The sequence below is a fragment of the Lissotriton helveticus genome, chromosome 10, assembly GCF_964261635.1.
Source record: "Lissotriton helveticus chromosome 10, aLisHel1.1, whole genome shotgun sequence".
In the NCBI taxonomy this organism is placed as follows: domain Eukaryota; kingdom Metazoa; phylum Chordata; class Amphibia; order Caudata; family Salamandridae; genus Lissotriton; species Lissotriton helveticus.
Window position 1 is genome coordinate 299,971,074 of NC_136071.1, and position 18,077 is coordinate 299,989,150.

General features: G+C 49.6%; 1 protein-coding gene across 3 annotated transcripts in view; it reads right to left on the reverse strand.

Annotated features, from left to right (window-relative positions):
* Nucleotides 1–18,077, reverse strand: part of SETD2 (SET domain containing 2, histone lysine methyltransferase) — a 1,168,808-nt gene that overhangs the window by 310,926 nt on the left and 839,805 nt on the right. For all 3 annotated transcript variants that reach the window (XM_078662450.1, XM_078662451.1, XM_078662449.1), the window contains exon 16: nucleotides 10,692–10,832. In XM_078662450.1, coding sequence (XP_078518576.1) covers nucleotides 10,692–10,832 — 141 coding nt within the window. The remainder of the gene's footprint in view (nucleotides 1–10,691; nucleotides 10,833–18,077) is intronic.

An 18,077-nucleotide genomic window follows, 5' to 3' on the forward strand; every position in this document is an offset into this window, starting at 1 on the left:
AGCCTCCCGTTCTACCTTTATCTCGCCCCCCCCCCCCCTCGTTTACGGACTACCCCTGCTGCCCCCTCGCGGTTCCTCTTCCGCAGTCTCACGCGGTGGCACTCCCTCACTAGCTCACTTTAGTTTCCTGTTCTCCCTCAGTGCCTCCTCTCCACCCCTTCCCCTGCTGCTCTTCCAAACAAGCCCCGCGCGGCTCCTCTTCTGCACTCTCGCGCTGTGGCAGTCCCTCACTAGCTCACTCCTGTAGCTTTAGTTTCCTGCTCTCCCTCAGAGCCTCCTCTCCACCCCCTCCCCGGCTCCTTTTCACCCCTCCCCTGCTGCTCTTCCACACTAGCCCCACGCGGCTCCTCTTCTGCACTCTCGCGCTGTAACAGTCCCTCACTAGCTCAGTCCTGTAGCTGTTTCCTGCTCTCCCTCAGAGCCTCCTCTCCACCCCCTCAGAGCCTCCTTTCCACCGCCTCCCTTCCACCCCCCCTACCCTGCTGCTCTTCCACACCAGCCCCTCGCGGCTCCTATTCTCCACTCTTGCGCTGTGACAGTCCCTCACTAGCTCACTCCTGTAGCTTTAGTTTCCTGTTCTCCCTCAGAGCCTCCTCTCCACCCCCTCAGAGCTTCCTCTCCACTCTTTCCCTGCTGCTCTTCCACACCAGCCCCTCGCGGCTCCCTTCTGCACTCTCGTGCTGTTGCAGTCTGTAGGAGAGTAGGGTGTGCAATGCTATGATCACCCAGATTTTTTGCTTTTTGCTTCACTGGTTTACGACTTTCCCTGGCTGTGGGCCTGCTAATCAGACCCACAGCCTAGCTGTTCTCTCTATTCCAAATTGTACCCAGGTACTGAATTGGCACTGGGCCCTCTCTTGTGTCCCTGTAACCAGGGCAGAGGTGTACCCAGAGGTCTCACAGGGGCTGCAGCATGTATTATGCCCCCCTGGGCTGACTAACTAAAACAGACACAACTGGCTGCTTGACAGCTGGGGCAAGGTGGTGTACACACCCTTTGCTTTAGACATAGTATTCCTATGTCTAACCCTAAAATGGACACATATATTCCTATCAGTCACTCCTATGGCAGGCCTTAACAATCCTGAAGGCAGAGTGCTTGGAATAATGTTGTTGTTGTATAAGCTTTATTCGAGAGAATTCTCATAAAAGCACATAAAATCAGAACAATTACGCAGATATACATAGTCTGAATAAAACATCAAGAGAATTCTCATAAAAACACATAAAAGCAGAACAATTACACAGAAATACATAGTCAGAATAAAAAATCATTAAACACAATGAAGCTCATACTACATTATATGTTAAACAATTTGTACCATTTACATAAAAATCTGTAAGAAAGGGAGTCCCTGGTTACCAGCTGCCCCCCAAAGACCGTCGTCTTATCGCCCAAGCCCAACCCATATATTTAGCTACCCCCATAACTATCGAATCCTGGTTTGTTGTACACAGGATTCTTAGGGCCACTGCACTATCTCGTGTCCCCAAATTTCTGCATACTGGCGAGAGCCATTTTCTCCTCGGATTTACATAAGCTTGACATGCGAAGAGAAAATGGCCTATGCTCTCCTCGGCGTTCTCACAGACGGGACATAGGTTATTAGTAGGACTGTGCCAACCAGATGTCAATTTCTTAAGGGGGATAGATCCTGCCCTTAGCTGAAAGACAAGTTTCCTGTCCATAGGTACAGTAATATTGACCCAGTATTTTTCTAGGACAGGTAAAATTTTAGTCTCCAGGAAGCGACCAGACATAGAATCTGCCCTGGTGTCATTCAGCATCTTACCTCCCACCCAATCCCAATATTGTTCCTTGATGGCTTCTTTACTTGGGAAGGTTTCTCCCTCGGGGTTGTTCCAAAGTTTCGAAAACCCTAAGTTTACCAACATGGTCTTCAGGTGTTTTAACCATTTTATCTTGTGGAAGATATCTTCCTTGATTATCCACAGAAAGCCCTCCGCGTACTGTCTTATTTCTGGAGTCGTCCAGAGGCGTCTCCAGTAAAGAACTGGTCGCAATCGGGCTCTGTCGACAATCGTACGTCTGCCTAACTCCAAGAACAATGGGATGAGGGGGGTACTCTGTGGAAGTCCAGTAATCCCGCGCATGAACTTGTTCTCGGAAGTCTGGAGAGCCACCAGACTATTCCAAGCCCACAGTTCCGCGCCATATAAAGTAGCACCCAGAACCTTCGCATCGTAAACTGTCATTGCAGGTTTTATAGGTTTTGTTTTTGATTTACGATGTTCCCCCCTTAGGGCACCTGAAAGCTGCTGGTGCTTTAGGACTACTTTATTCACATGATGCGCCCAGCCATTCCCCCCCGCGATCTGCACTCCCAGATACGTAAATTCCTTAACTATATCAAGCCTGCTATTATTTAGGGTTATCTTTGGATTACTCCTACGTCCTGCAGAAAAGACCATTAATTTGGTTTTTCCTACATTTACCTCCAACCCGTGCTCCAAGCAGAAAGCATCGAAAATGCTTAATGCACGCTGCAACCCCATGGGGGTCTTAGACAAAATAAGAGTGTCGTCAGCGAACATCAGGATTGGAACCCTGGTGTCCGCTAACGATGGGGCATCTACACTAGCCTTTAACATTCTCTCTACTATCCCATTAATGAATAACGAGAAAAGTAGAGGGGCCATGGAACAGCCTTGCCTAACCCCCCTTTCCACAGGGAAGTCCAATGTTGTTTCCCTACTTCCACCCCATTGGACTCTAGCAGAGTTGGATTCATGTAATCGCATGATTAATGTTAACAGTTCAGGAGGGATACCTAGCTTTTGGAGGACCGACCATAGCTTATACCGGGGGACTAAATCAAACGCCGCCCGTAGGTCGACAAACGCGACGTACAGGCTACCCCTTCCCAACTCAACGGTCTTCCACCGCAATATGGTGAAGCGGAAGACCTGGTCAATGGTACTAGTTGCTTGCCTAAATCCCGCTTGGTATGGGGAGAGGGCGCCATTATCTTCTACCCAGTCCATTAGCTGATTTGTTACCATTCTCCCAACAATTTTCTGCATGGTGGCTATTAAACTTATAGGCCTGTAATTAGCAGGCAATGAGCGATCGCCTTTCTTGTGAATGGGGATGATGGTTGCACCCTTCCAAATTTCTGGGACCACTGCCCCCTTTGCTAGGGCATTTACTACAAGATGGATGTATCTAGCCCATCTAGTCACATCATGTTTGAAAATATCGGGTGGGATACCGTCTGGACCAGGCGCCCTCCCACACTTCACCGAACAAATGGCAATTTCTGCTTCACTAAGGGAAAATAAATCTTTAGTTGCATAAACCGGTATTATATTATCTGCTACCACGGATTTGTTACTTTCCGCGTACTGTGGCCCGAAATAATCAACCCAGGCTTCCACTGGTACATTGCTGTCAGGTTTTACTGGGCCCGCACCACTACCCCACTTAATGATTTTCCAAAACAACATTGAGTCTTTATTATCGGAGGCTTCTTGTAATTGGGCCCAATGGTCTTCGTCCCATTTCTTTTTGCCACGATAAATGGCCAATTTGTACAGTTTCCTATTCTTTACCACTGCGGCACGGTCCCTGTTCCTTATTGCATGTCCCAGGTCTAAACGTGCTTTTCTGCAGTGGTTATCAAACCACCTGCCCACTTCCTTAGTTTTCTTCCCTTTTCTTTTCTTAATGAAAAAGCATGGTCTTATAAGGGAGAATAACTTATTATGAATTTCAGTGATACCGTTATCCCCTGGAACGACTGGGACGGCTGCTTCAATCGCGGAAATTGCACAATCAACCTTATTGGTGATATATATCATAGTGGCCTCATTCGCTAGTACCCCGGGCCATTTTAACCTACGCTCATCGTTACTTAAAAAAGGGGTTTCATCGTGTGTCTCAAATGGGTTTCCTGGACTGGTAATCCACCACCTGTGGGACACACATAGGGGGTTGTGGTCACTTTCAACCCGAGGCCTAACAGCCATGTCAACAACCCCACTCCACAACTGGAGGCTACACAATATATAGTCAATTCGACTCCTATTAATACCATTATCAAAAGTGTAGCTGCCCTCCATGTCACCAGGTGTCCTGCCATTAAGAGCTCTAAGTCCATGTTCCAAACAGATTCCATTTAGCAATAAAATCTCCTTGGTCCATCGCTTCACAGGTTTTAAGTTAAGAGATGGTACTCCCCAGAGATTATCCACTTCACTCTCCATAGGGTCATTTGTGCAGTTCAAGGGTTCAAAAGTCCTATTTAAATCCCCAACAACTATCTTTGCATTTTCCTGGGAATTAGCCTCTATTGCATCAGACAACAACTCAAGAGTGGATAGATTTGTTGCTTTGTCTCCTCTCACATAAACATTATATAAATCAATTGATTGGCCCTTAGCAACAGGGATTCTTAGTGCTTGTAGATCAATATTTCCCACGTCTAGGATTTTTATGTTTATGTGCAAATCCTGCCTAACCCAAACAGTTAGGCCACCCTTGGGCCGCCCTCTTCCTCCTTTTGAAGCTGGTATACAATAGTTCAAGTAACCTAGGCAAAAGAGTGGATCACAAGCCCAGGTTTCTTGGAAACAACAAATGTCAAAACCACTTATGAAATCCACCCAGAGTTGGGAATCCAACTTACTGGCCAACCCGGCAACATTCCAAGATAGAAGGGTACCAATATCTGTATTTGTCCCATCCCGATCTTTAACAAGTGAAAATACATGGGCTGACATTGGACTTTCCATTAGGCTAGCCTGGCTTTCTAGAGCGACTATTGGATCCACAATTAAATTGTCTATTACAGGGTATAAGACATTTGTGTTTGAAGTTCCCAGTCTTAAGTCACCTTCTTCAGCCACACACCCAGCCTCACTGTTACTCACCAATAGATTTATAGCAATGGTATTACTACTAACTTCACGTAGCCCTCCTGCCTCTTTTATAATTCCACCCATACTATCAATACCAGTATGTCAGTACCCCCAGCTCGGATCCTGCCATCCTACATAAGGATTGTAATGTATATGTGAGGTATGAATATGACCAGCAGGGGGAGGTGGTAAAGGAATAACTGGCCATGGGACAGTAGGGGGAATTAAGGGCTCATTGAATAAGCTTGTTGTAACACTTGAGGGTCGGGGGTAGAAAAAGGTAAGGTCCACAATACCAATACCACCCTTATTTGTTCCCCATCCCTGCCTTGTTATCCATCCCACTACCCTAGGATCTTGGAAATTAACCACTATACAGTCCCCCCCCAGGGTTTTTGGTGTGTAACCCATCCAGTCAATTCTCCTTGCCCCTATTATTAGCCCATCAATATCACCCGGCAGAGGACGGTTTTCCTTTAACCAGTGCATGGTCTTGTTTTTAAGCATCTGGAAATTTTCTCTCTGACCTGAGGGTAAAGGTGGTACATTGATAAGAACTGCCACATAGGGGAAGGAGTCTGGAGTAAGATTAATTGGGGGTTTCCTATAGGGTGGCTTTTGCAAGGGCGGTGGAATAGATTTGGGAATTTGGGGGACAAGTTGAAGGGCAGGTTTCTGCACCTGTGGTTTATTATTTGCTTGGGACGTTGCTAAAGATTTACCAGTCAGCTGGCATATATTAGCCCCGTTTCCTCCCCCCGAGATGTTTGGAGGTATACGTATGCTATTGGTTACGTTTGCAGAGGCTAACACTTTACCCATTTTTTGGCACAGAGTAACCTCAACGTTTGTAACAGCCGGTGGATTTTGTGTCTGGGCTAGTATAGACTGTGTAGGCTGTGTTGAAGTCGACTGCAATGGTTCAAAACCGGCAGCCTCTCTCTCCGCCCTATCTAAAGTTTTTGTAGCGCCTTTAGCTGGGGGTTTGTTTTGTTTTGGAGGTAAAGGGGAGGCCTTCTGGGGAATTCTACCCTTGTCCTGTACATGGTGGTTATTTGTGACCTGGGAGTTTGTGTTTACTTCCACCCTATTTGCTTTAATTAGGGATTTTGTAGAATAGAAATTGTCTAAAGTTGTCTGTTCAAAATGGTTTAACCTATCTACGAGCTTAGCAATTCTATCCTCGATAGGGGTAAGTAATTGTCTAAACATTTTTTCAAGTTCTGGGAGCACGTTTGCAAAAAATACAGTGTTTTCTTTACTTGATACATTGGAAACAGTGCAAGAATTGTCCGCTATATCTTGGTTATCCTGGGATACAGAAATAGTTGATATTATACTTCCAGAACTTTGGACTTGTTCATTGCCTGCCTTTCCAATGTTCACAAGTTTATGTAACTTCCTGAATTTTTGTGGAGGTCTAGCCGCCTTTTTAGATTTATTTACGGAAGTTGGTTGTTTCCTTTTGGACCCAATTTTCGAATTGGCCGATGTAACCCGAGTACCTAAATCAGGCTGCGGTGATAAATTGGAGTTACCACCACAAGGATTATTTGGATCTGCCACGAAACCCATATTTGCTTTATCACCCTGGACCTCAGAGAGTTCGTGTGTAACTGGTAGGTTCACTGATGATAGAGGGGTTACCAAAGTGGGGTAGGCTACAGTTGAAGACTTGTCCGTAGAGTTCTTAAGAATTTCAATGGATAGCCTACGCTCAGCACGCTTCTCAGCCAAAGTTAATTCCTTATCTATAGATAATGATCGATTAAAAAAGAATTTGTCCAAGGGACCAATGGCCAAAGGACCAGGCTCCGTTAATAGATTCGTCAAGTGGCCAATTACAGGGCTTATGTTTTCAGACATCGCCATATCAATTACAAATAGTGCAAGTTGCTGCAAGTTAGTCTATATCACTTACTGAGGTAGGTGGTATATGGCACTGCCAAGAGGGGAGGCCCAGCCCGGCCTCCTACGGCCCCGGACGGCCACAGACGGTCCCGCCCTTGTCCCGGGCTTCTCCCGGGACGCTCCCGCACGCTCCCGCACGCTCCCGCGTAGCGGGTAGTAACCTTCACTTAAATAGGAAGTCCAAACGATTGCAGGCGGGGCGTGGTGGCCAGGGAGAGCGGCCCGATGGTCAGAGGCGCGGTGTGCAGGGGCTTCTGGGATTAGAAGTCCTGCCCCGCACGCTCGCAGCCCTGGTCTCCCACGCAGCTGTAGGATGATTTGCCCACGGTCTCTGGGGCGCAGCGGGACCCGCGAAGCGGGTTCCGCAAGTCGTGAAGGGCTGTTGATGGGCTGTTAATAATCCGGCAAGGTCCGCTGGAAAACGGCAGCAGGCAAACAAACAACCAGGGTCTCCCGCGTTACAAACTCAACTACCGCCCTTAAAGGGTTCCAGGCGGGGCGGGGTGGCCAGGGAGAGCGGCCCGATGGTCAGAGGCGCGGTGTGCAGGGGCTTCTGGGATTAGAAGTCCTGCCCCGCACGCTCGCAGCCCTGGTCTCCCACGCAGCTGTAGGATGATTTGCCCACGGTCTCTGGGGCGCAGCGGGACCCGCGAAGCGGGTTCCGCAAGTCGTGAAGGGCTGTTGATGGGCTGTTAATAATCCGGCAAGGTCCGCTGGAAAACGGCAGCAGGCAGCAGGCAAACAAACAACCAGGGTCTCCCGCGTTACAAACTCAACTACCGCCCTTAAAGGGTTCCAGGCGGGGCGGGGTGGCCAGGGAGAGCGGCCCGATGGTCAGAGGCGCGGTGTGCAGGGGCTTCTGGGATTAGAAGTCCTGCCCCGCACGCTCGCAGCCCTGGTCTCCCACGCAGCTGTAGGATGATTTGCCCACGGTCTCTGGGGCGCAGCGGGACCCGCGAAGCCGTGAAGGGCTGTTGATGGGCTGTTAATAATCCGGCAAGGTCCGCTGGAAAACGGCAGCAGGCAGCAGGCAAACAAACAACCAGTGTCTCTTGAGGAGGGTAATGTGAAATGGTGCTTTGGCATGGGCTGAGCCCGTTTGCAGCTTGCGGAACCAAGTCCTAATAGCTGTTCCATGATAACGCATACCATATACTCTTAAGTGCATTATAATCCTCGCGGTTATATGCCAACTCTGGTATCGCTTTATCAAAACATGTCGAGTAAGGTGTCATACGAATTGGAATACTAACCCCTCGCCAATTCTGGCGACGGGGTTAGCATTCCACCCCTCTAGCGGGACACGACATGTATGTAACTGTGAACCCCGGTTAAAGTTAACTCAAGCCTCAGCTCCACAAAATGGATGCTGCCACCACAGACACAAGTCTGCCCTCCTGCTGCTGGGAGTCCTTCCAGCAACGGAGGCCTGGACAAAGGGTTTCCTGCCAGGGGCGGTGCCAGCACCGTCCCAGACAGGATTTTGTGTATCCTAGGTAGGCAGGGCTTTAGAGGAAGGTGACTACAAGTGGCACCCCGGTGCTCACTATGCATAGGCCAGCTTGAACCAGTTCCAGGGGCACACCAGCCCCTGAGCTGGGGAAAAGCCCGCCAAAAGAGAGGGGTGTAACCATCCCCCTCCTAGTCCCACCCATAGGGCAGGACTTAGTCGCGTGCCAGCCCCCTTTCTCAGGATAAAGGTAGGAGCAGGCCCCCTTCCAAATTAGATCATCTTTGAATCCTGAACCGACTTTCTACGAAAGGAACTCAAGACTCTTCTCAAGATTTCTCCCTTGTGACTAAGGAGTAGTCACCCTGCAGCAGCAGGCACCATCCAAGCATCGCGGTCTACTGTAAGTCTCTCCTCCGGATCAAGACTGCCCAGCTCGACGAGAACCGGCTTCCCTGGCACCTCTGACCTCTACCTGCATCATCAGCCCAGCTGAGATTCGTGGGTGTGACGAGACCTCGAGGGACCGGCCATCTTCAAGTCTGCACGACGCTTGCCCAGCACGACTCCCGAGTGACCCTCGACCGAGTGCTTTGAGATTTGAGAAGCCCCAACCCTGAGCAGCTCCAGCACCGAAGTTCAGCCCCCTTGCATCCACGAGATCTGCGTGGGGCCCTTCTGCTCTTAGCTGCTCACCGCGTTGTCCAGGTCACTTGCCCGTTGGCTAGTGACCCTCCAGACGACGTCCTACGTTTGTTTCACCGCTGGTCTAGCTCCTCTGGACTGGCCCTTGTCTCCTCTTGAAGGGGAACTTTCTAGGACCCTCCTGGTCCACCCCAGACGCCATTTTGTGTCACCGCGTGGGCTTGCCTTAGCCAAGGCTTGTTGCTTCCCTCACCGGATCCAGCATCGCCAGCAGCAGACATCCGACGTGGGACAGCTCGCAGACCTCCAGCCTGGTCGACATCAGCGCCCTGGTCCGTGCAGCAGCAGAATCCAGTGTCACCTCTTCACCTGGCTGAGTGACCTCGTCCGGTGCCATCCTGGTGCCCACCTAATCACTGGCTAGTGATTCAGAACTTGGTCCCCTCTGCTTACAGGTATCCGTATTCAGCTGATCCAGCCCTTGGATCAGCCCGGAACATCTCCACTGGTCGCCTGCCAGCAACTTCCACTTCAGGCTCCTGGTTCATCAACGAAGAAACCCGACAACACTTGAACCCTATGCAGCCGCAGCCCCTGGGCTAGGTAAACCGAGTACTCGGTGCTCCAGCGTAGACCAACTCTCTAAGTGTCTAGATCCACTTTCGTTTTTGACCTACCTAGTCGGGTTCGCCCGAGAACACTAACTTTGCATTTACTAGAATCCATAGACTTTGTTCCGCATCCCGCGTGAGAGTTCCCACTCTGCACACGACATCCCTAGGCCTCCTGCTAGTAATCTAAAGGTTCAGTAGTCCAGTCCTAGCGATCCCACAGTCTATGAGAGTAGTACTTACCTGCTAGTAATTTCGCATTCCACTTGTATAGTATATGGTTTTTCGTGCCCCTCGGGCATTTGTGTAAATTCTGCGACTTTAAGTATTTCTTTAAGAGTTTTGTTGTGTGCTTAGCTCCCTGTCTCATAAAGAGCCAGGGTAGTCTGGTTATAAATAAATATACTTTATTTTTCATAACAACTTGTGTGGTGTCCTTTCACTTGGTGTTCAAGGGGTATATGTGATGGTAAAACAGCTGGCTTAACACGCCCTCTAGAGTTTAGCCTTAGACTGCTCGTATCCATGCTACTAGGATAGCTGGTCTATAAGGTTGACTTACAACCAATCATCAATAAGGGTCATTTGGACTGATACACAGTGATCACTAGAATAGTGAGCACTGCATATCAGGCCAACTTCTCACACAGTCCCTCACTAGCTCACTCCTGTAGCTTTAGTTTCCTGCTCTCCCTCAGAGTCTCCTCTCCGCCCCCTCCCCTGCTGCTGTTTCACACCAGCCCCTCGCGGCTCCCTTCTGCACTCTCGCGCTGTGGCAGCCCCTCACTAGCTCACTCCTGTAGCTTTAGTTAGTTTGTAAATGACAATGCCTTTTATTCATTTGCATCAGTGAGTAAACAAGTACTTTGCACTTATAGTCCATGCTTATGAGAAGCAAGGCTGGCAGTCTCTTTTACTCATCGTAAGCAAGGACTATACGTTCAAAGTGCGTCTTTATGCACCGGTTGCAGGTTTAAAAACAAATGAATAAAAGATATTGTCATTTACAATGGCAATAGCTCAAACTTTAATAATGCGAGACCTATTCCATTATAAATGCTAGTTAAAGTTTACTGTTTAACACTGCTGAAATGGAAATAAAAAAAGTAAAACATAATCCTTTTCTCAGTGTCCTTTATAGAACTGAAACTTTCCTTCATGTTTGCTAGGAATTTTTTCATTTACTAGCTTACCTGTTGAACTGGTTGATGCTGTCCAGGAGTTGCTGCAACTATGGCTCCTACTGCTTGTGTTGCCTGAACCACCATTGACTGGGGGAGTGGTGAGTAAATCTGTTGTCCTTGTAGGTATTGTAGGCCTGGTTGTGTATACGGCTGGAAAAAAGACAAGCAATACGGATGTAAATAACACTTAAGGCAAAAAATCAGATTAGTCAAAGGCTGACTAGCTGAAATGCTTCAAAATAACCCTGCTTAAGAATTTGCTTGATCTGTGTAGTGAAATGCCTCTTTTCGTATGTCCACCCCCAAGTTTTTTGACTTTGAGTGCACCAAGGATTGCTAACCAGACCTCCGTGCTAGGGCCCTGACCCTAAAGTGCATGTCGAATTGGCTATACCCAATTGGAAAGGGATAACTTATATGTAAGTCTGTAGTAAATGGTACACTGCTACCTAGGGCATGTAAGTTAGTGGGATAACCCAGGGCTAACAGCCTTGATTATGCCACCCTCGAGGTCCCTCACGGAAAACAAGTCCCTAGTCCGCCAATGCAGACTGGTAGAGCAGTCATGCACTGCTAGCCTGACTTAGCAATTTAAAGCAATGGCAAAGCCACCGCTACCCATGATCATCTGTGTAAGTCACCCCTCTGGAAAGACTACAGAGCTCTGAAGGCCAGGTTCAATATATAACACATATACTTTACATGCCCTAACAGTAAAACATGCAAAACGAATGGTTGTACGGTGGATAGACTAGGTAATTGACGAGTACAGAGTTATATGTTTCCCCTTGGCTGTTATACTTCCTGAATGGTGCAACCAAAGTGGGCACTCGAAGGTACATTGAGCCCAACTCGTATCTCAAATTGAAATTTATGTAACTTGTTGCAGTGCGTAGATTTAGCAAAGCTGCCACTTGGTTGCCTTTAAAACGTCTGACTTCCCGGGCACTTGTAGAGCCTGCTCCACAAGACAGATTTCTGCCACACTGGAAAGACAAGACAACTACTCTCAGGAAGGAGAACAATCAGGGATTGCAGGCGAGGGAGGTGTCATCTTCCTCCTGCAGGAAACATTTGTGTGTTAGCCCCAAAAGGAGGTGAAGCAGACTTTGAAAAGCAAATGTGTAGCACCAGGGGGAGGGCTGCCCCATTGTTGCGGGAGACAGGCTGGCACAGGAGGCAAAGAGGGGAAACCAGTTGCCAAACCGGTTTCCACAGGGGCGTGTAGCCCTGTGGGAATCACACCCAGGGGGTGGGCTAGTGAGGCCTGTACACCAGGAGAAGGGTCTTGCCATCTTGGGAGTGGGCAGAATGGTGCATACTGGGATAGCAAGATGCCACAACCCCAGGAAGTGGTCACCAGCTGGGGGGGAACCTGGTCGTCCACTGGCTATCAACCACATCCTGCCCGGAGGGCCCTTTCAGCCCATACGAGCACCTCTGGCACCCAGACCTCAGATCTCAACAAAATTAGAAGGAACGAAGGATGACTGCCCTGCTGCACTGAAGGACCAGCAAAGAGAGGCTGGACCATCGAAGAGTGCATCTGCTGCAACGAGTGGCTAGCGAAGAGAGGGACTGAACCTGATGTGTCTCCAGAGCCCAGTCAAGCAAAAATACTCAAAGGGCCAGCTGACTGTCCTCCTGTTCGCAGCACAGGGACATAACAGCTGAAGAAGCAGGCCTTATAGGCAAGTTGGTAGCCCAAAGTCTTCAAGTCTCTACCACAGCCGCCGAACAGCAACAGGGACCAAACCCTGACACAGTTGTGCCCAAGTTTGTTGAACCAGGGAGCGCTGTCGGAGAGTTGCTGCGACAGTCAGAAGGGCAGTTATGAGCCCAGGAAGGATTGGCCTGTGGCGACTGGGCTTAAGGTAGACCAAAAAGGACCTCGTGGGACATCGACACCTGCAACCAGGACCCCCTCACGATCTGCGTGGACCAAGGAATCCCTGCAGGAAGACCCAGTTATCCAAGTTTTCTTTGAAAAATATTTTTAAGTGTCAAATTCGTTGACTCTGCCAAAAATGATTTGCAGTTGAGTGAAATTGCTTTGATTTATTTTTGCTTGTCAAATCAATATTTCTGTAAACACTCCAGTAGATCTTTTTCATTCTAATGTCTAATTTCTTATAAAAATGGGGCGAGCCAACATGGTGAACGCTCACTAACAGAGATCTGCATAGAAATCCAGCATTAATCCGTCCCAATAAATGCCATCGAAGCTTCTCCTGCGGTCCCAGTGTTCCTTGAGGTGGGATACAGCCACTGAGGAGTCCTAGGATGATGAGGCACCCTCCTACCGCAGCGCCACAGACACGCGTGGGCCGAGCAGGGGAGGCCGCCCAGCATGAGCAGCCCTGCCGCAGAGGAGGCCATCGGCTGCTGCCTCCACTTGCGGAAGCCTCACTGGATGACTGCAGCTTCAGAGGTGAGGGGAACAGACAGATCTAGCTGCAAGTTGCACACTAGTCCTCCATGTCGCTGGACCCAGTGGTCGGCGGTGACGCGCGGAGCCTCCGACCTGCCTTGGCACCCCCTTCTCCAGATGCTTAGGCATTTGCGGCCTGCCCTGGCGGTGAGGGGGAATTCTCTTCGAGCCCTGGACGTGGTTGTGGTGCGGGCCAGGGTTCTGATATCTACGGTGATGTGGGGGCGGGACTGAATGGACACAAAATGCTGAGGCCCCGATTGAAGGACGGCCGGCATGGAGTCCTGATCGGGAGAGCCTGGGGTCCCGGGCCGCATCCCTGCCTCGGGCAGCTGTGTCCCTCAGGAGACAACTTTGCTGCATGCAACTGCAGAGAGACATTAACTGAACTGCCTAGGGCCTGAGGGGCACGCAAACGAAGAGCTCTCTCACTTGACCATTTTGGGGTCTCCAAACAGCACTGATCAGCGGGAAACCTACTATATGTGGAGGCCTGGGCTACGTTGAGGGGAGAGGTGGTGGAGCTGCGATGACTTATGCTTGGGCTGCTTCCTCCTGTTGCTGGGGCCCTACAGCTGCTACCCTCCCCCCACCACCAGAATATGCACCTACTAGCAGTGCTACCATGAACACCTAGCCTCACTGAAGAAATACAGGCTCCCCTGCTACATTTTGAGACCCTTTCTTTATAACACTGCACTATCCCTGATGTGCTCAGCCAAGGGGGAGTGGTGATTGGCCACCGACCTGACTGTCCCTGTGCTGATCTCCCCCCTTGCAACCTACTGCCTGTGCCCCGCTGCTGGAATTGAACGCTCTGTGGTGCCTGCACGGTTCTATGGATGGTGTCCGTGTTTCCCCATTCTAACACCTACCTCTACACTTTCCACTGGGACATGCACCTGCTTCCTCCACTGCAGTGCGACCGGACAGGGGCTCGCAAATTGGCCTTTTTCTTGGCCTCACTTTTGTCCTGCGTTGTAGGTAACACATCCGGGGATGGCCCATGCTGCCCCTGACAGTCTGAAATGGGCACCTGACTCACCATTCCCCCCCACTCCATTGAAAGATCACAGAAAACCCCTTAATTCCTCACGAGATCAGCTGCTCACGCTGCTGCATGGTTGTGGCAAGCAGGCCGCGTCTCTACTGCTGGCGGGGCCCTGCAGAATAGCCACCCCACAGCCATGGGTAAAGATAAGTCTACTAGACCAGCAACCTTGCAGACTTGCATGGAACAATTCACCACCGGACTGGCGAACAGTCAGCTGGGGGTGCCGAAAGTGGGCCAAGTGGCTCCCCGCCAACTTCTGACCTAGTCACGATCCTTCAAGCCATTCAAAGTTCCCAAACTGGTGTGGAAACTAAAATCGGAAAGGTGCACATGGACGTGGCATTGCTCCACCAGGATTTCAGAATTGCTACGACGTGAATCACGGAGGCCGAATCACTTGCGTCCCTGAGGGAACCAAGCCCCTGCAAGTTGCAGACTTCCTGGAGACATGGATTAAATCCTGGATTCCAATAGACCAACTATCCTACTGGTTCGTGTTCGAGAAGACTCATCATGCTTTGACACCGAAACCTCCACCCGGTGCCTCTCCGAGACCAATGATCACACAAATCCTAAACTTCAGAGACAAAGATGCGATCCTGAGAGAACTTTTTTGTGGGGATGCCAAAGTCCTTCTCTTTCCTGACTACACCAGGGAGATGCAGCAGATGCACCGTTCCTACACAGAGGTCAAACAGAAACTCAGGGCAATGGGTCTCCAATATAGTCTCCTGTTTGCCGCCAAGCTTTGAGTGATCCACGCCAATAAATCCCATTTTTTAAAGACTCAAGAGTAGTTTGGTGATGGCTCACAAAGGAATGACCCCTTCCAGCTCAAGCAGAGTCCTTGCCTCAAGGAGCCAGGTCGTGGGACCACCAGTAACCAAACCATAAAGATATTGCACCAGCTCCCGCAGGAGACACCTCGCCAATTGTTCCACTTCACACCCTGGACCTCTTCCAATGTGAGAACCCTCTCCTTCATCGTCATATCATCCCCTGACTTCTGGTGAGGGAGAACAAGAGGCGTATAAAGAGATTCATTTGGACATGAAGCTCCCATTACCCTCTGAGATACTACCAGATTCAGATCTTTCTTAAAGTCCTGCATTGTTTATAGCCTGTGGGACTTGGTCACGCTCCCTACTATAGGTGGCTTCATTTAACCCAATGGCAATTACATATCACTTATCTGTGAAGGGGTACACCATGCATGATTCCCCTCTTTGAATGCTCTTTTCTCTTCTAGGTTTCCTTATTAGGGTGACAGATGCTTCTAGAGTTGTAGTATGAGGTAGGGTGGGAGTGTGTGGTGGGGTGAGGCGGGGCAGAAGCTGGGGGATGGGTTTTTCGTACAGATTTGTTGTTGCTTTTTTATTCATTTGTTTTTGTGCTAATTTTATGTTTTCAGATACACACCTATACACATCCTATGCCATGCGATGCGTGCCATGGTCTGGCTCCCCTTCATATGCATGCCTGTTCTCCTGTCCTCATATCAGAAGGGGCACCTCCTCATCTCCTTCTTGCCTCGCTCTTCCAGATCTGTCCCCATGATGGCGTTCTTTTACATTCTGTCCTGGAACGTTAATGGCCTCCTAGACTGGTAGAAGCACGCCGTGGTCCTGACCTTTGCCCACAGCTATCTCCTCGCAGTTCTCATGCTCCAAGAGACTCACTTCTTGGGGAATCATTGCCCCTTCATGGCATGCAGGATGTATGACAGGGTCTTTCACACAGGGTATTTTATGTGGTTCCTGGGGAGTGATCATCTTGCTCCGATGTTCCTTTCCTCTCACGGTCTCACAGGAAATCTGTGATCCGGAGGGCTGTTTCCTCGCTCTCACGGGGATGCTTGAAGGCCACATTATCAACCTGGGAGTGTTACACCCGTCCTGCAGCTCAGGTTCTAGTCTTTTGTGATCTTTCCAAGGCTATCTTGGAAGTCTCGCAGGGATTGATGGTAATTGACGGAGACTTTAACGCAGTCCCCATCCCGGAGTCTGACACTACCGGAGCTCCTTCGGCATCCAGGCACTCTGGTGCCCGTAGACTATATGATTGGACCACTGTCCTGGCACTCTGCGAAGCGTGGCGGCCCAGCACCCGAGATGCCGCCAACACACACTCCCACTTCGGCTGCACATCACTCCCACCCCCATATAGACCTCAACTTCCTACGAGCCCCTGAATGTTGCATAATTGCCCACGTCCAGATTCTAGCTTCTGGCCTATTTGATCACACTCAATCCTTCTCTACCTCGGCTCTCCCAGACAGGTTCCACGACCCATGTGGCGTCTCAACACATGGTACTTATAAGACCAAGACTATGTCCAAGCCGTCAAGGAAGAACTGCAGACATATTTTCATAACAGTGAGGGCTTGGTTACCACCGTTCATACTCTCTGGGCTACCAATAAAGCCACAATGTGTGGGTTTGCCAAGAGGGAGAATACGCGTACAGAAGCGCGCCTGCTCCCTGCACATCACTTAGTTGGAAGCACATGCCCTCCGCTTAGAGACTCAGCTTAAGTCAGATCTTGATGGTGAAACTCCCCTCCCCTGACACCTGGCCCTTCACTATGAGGATATTTGCCTCCAATCTCTATAGAGTGCCAAACATTAATGATGAGCCACAATGGCTAGGATATATGGGTGTGGGGGGACAAAAATGGGAAGCTGTTCTATTGACTAACCTCTAACAATCACCTGAATAGGATTGTGCCAGAGATCATTGATGTACACGATGCTTCCTTCCAATCCCTCCTGAGATTACGCAGGCTATTGCCTTTACTATCACTTATACACTACCCCATCCGGAAGAGACGCAGACTTCTATGCTCAATTCCTCTCTGGCGTTCTCCTTCCTTGCATCTCCCGGGCTGAAGCTAGACAACCCCATCTCAGTTGAAGTAGAGGCTGCGTTATCAGCAGTTGCACCTGGGAAGACACCCTGTCCTGACCGGTTTCCCGCAGAATATTACCTGGCACTCCAAGACATTTCAAACCTGCAACTCCTTGCCCTCTATGAGGAGGCGGGGGAACTGGGTGCCTTTCCCACAGAGATACTGTCACGATTGTGGTGATCCCCAAAACACAACCTCCATCTGCTTCATGCGCTATCACCCAATATCCCAAATCAACTGGGAAGTTAAGATCTTTGCAATCCTACTGCCAGCCTAACATACAGGTACTACCCACAATGATACACCCTGATCAAAGTGGTTTCATGCTGAACAGCGACATAGCCTTACACTGCTTCATGTGGCCCTGGCCCATTGTCCTCTCCAGTCCCTGGATTTGGCAATACTTTTTTTTTTAGATTTTTAAAAGGCGTTTGACATGATGGACTGGGGCTACATCCAACTGATGTTGGCACGAGCAGGGATCGGGCCTCGCTTTAGCAGCAGGATCCTATGACTATACTCTAATCTAACGGCCAGAGTTCAAATTCACAGGGTACTCTCCCACACCTTCCCCATAGGCCGAGGAACCAGGCGGGGTTGTCTCCTATCCCCACTCTTTTTTGCGTATGCGACTGAGTCTCTGGCACAACTCATTTAAGTAGATGCGCAGACCCATGGATGGAAATGGAGGGCTAATCATAAAGACCGCATAGCCTTATATGCGGAAAATGTTCTGCGTTACTTGGTGAATCCCGCACTGAGCGGGCTCCACTGTCTTCACCTTTTACATTGCTTTGGTGAGGCCTCAGGTCTTAGAGTAAACTCTGCACTAAACGCATATTGGTGCCTCTGGCCCCCTCCCAGGACTGGTTTGACTGTCAAGATGTCATACCAATCCCCCGTCAGAGCTTCAAATACCTGGGCGTCTGGGTTACGCTACATAACGAGCTTGATTGGTCTCTTAACAAAGAACTTCTCACACAAAAAGTTAGATGGCAATCCC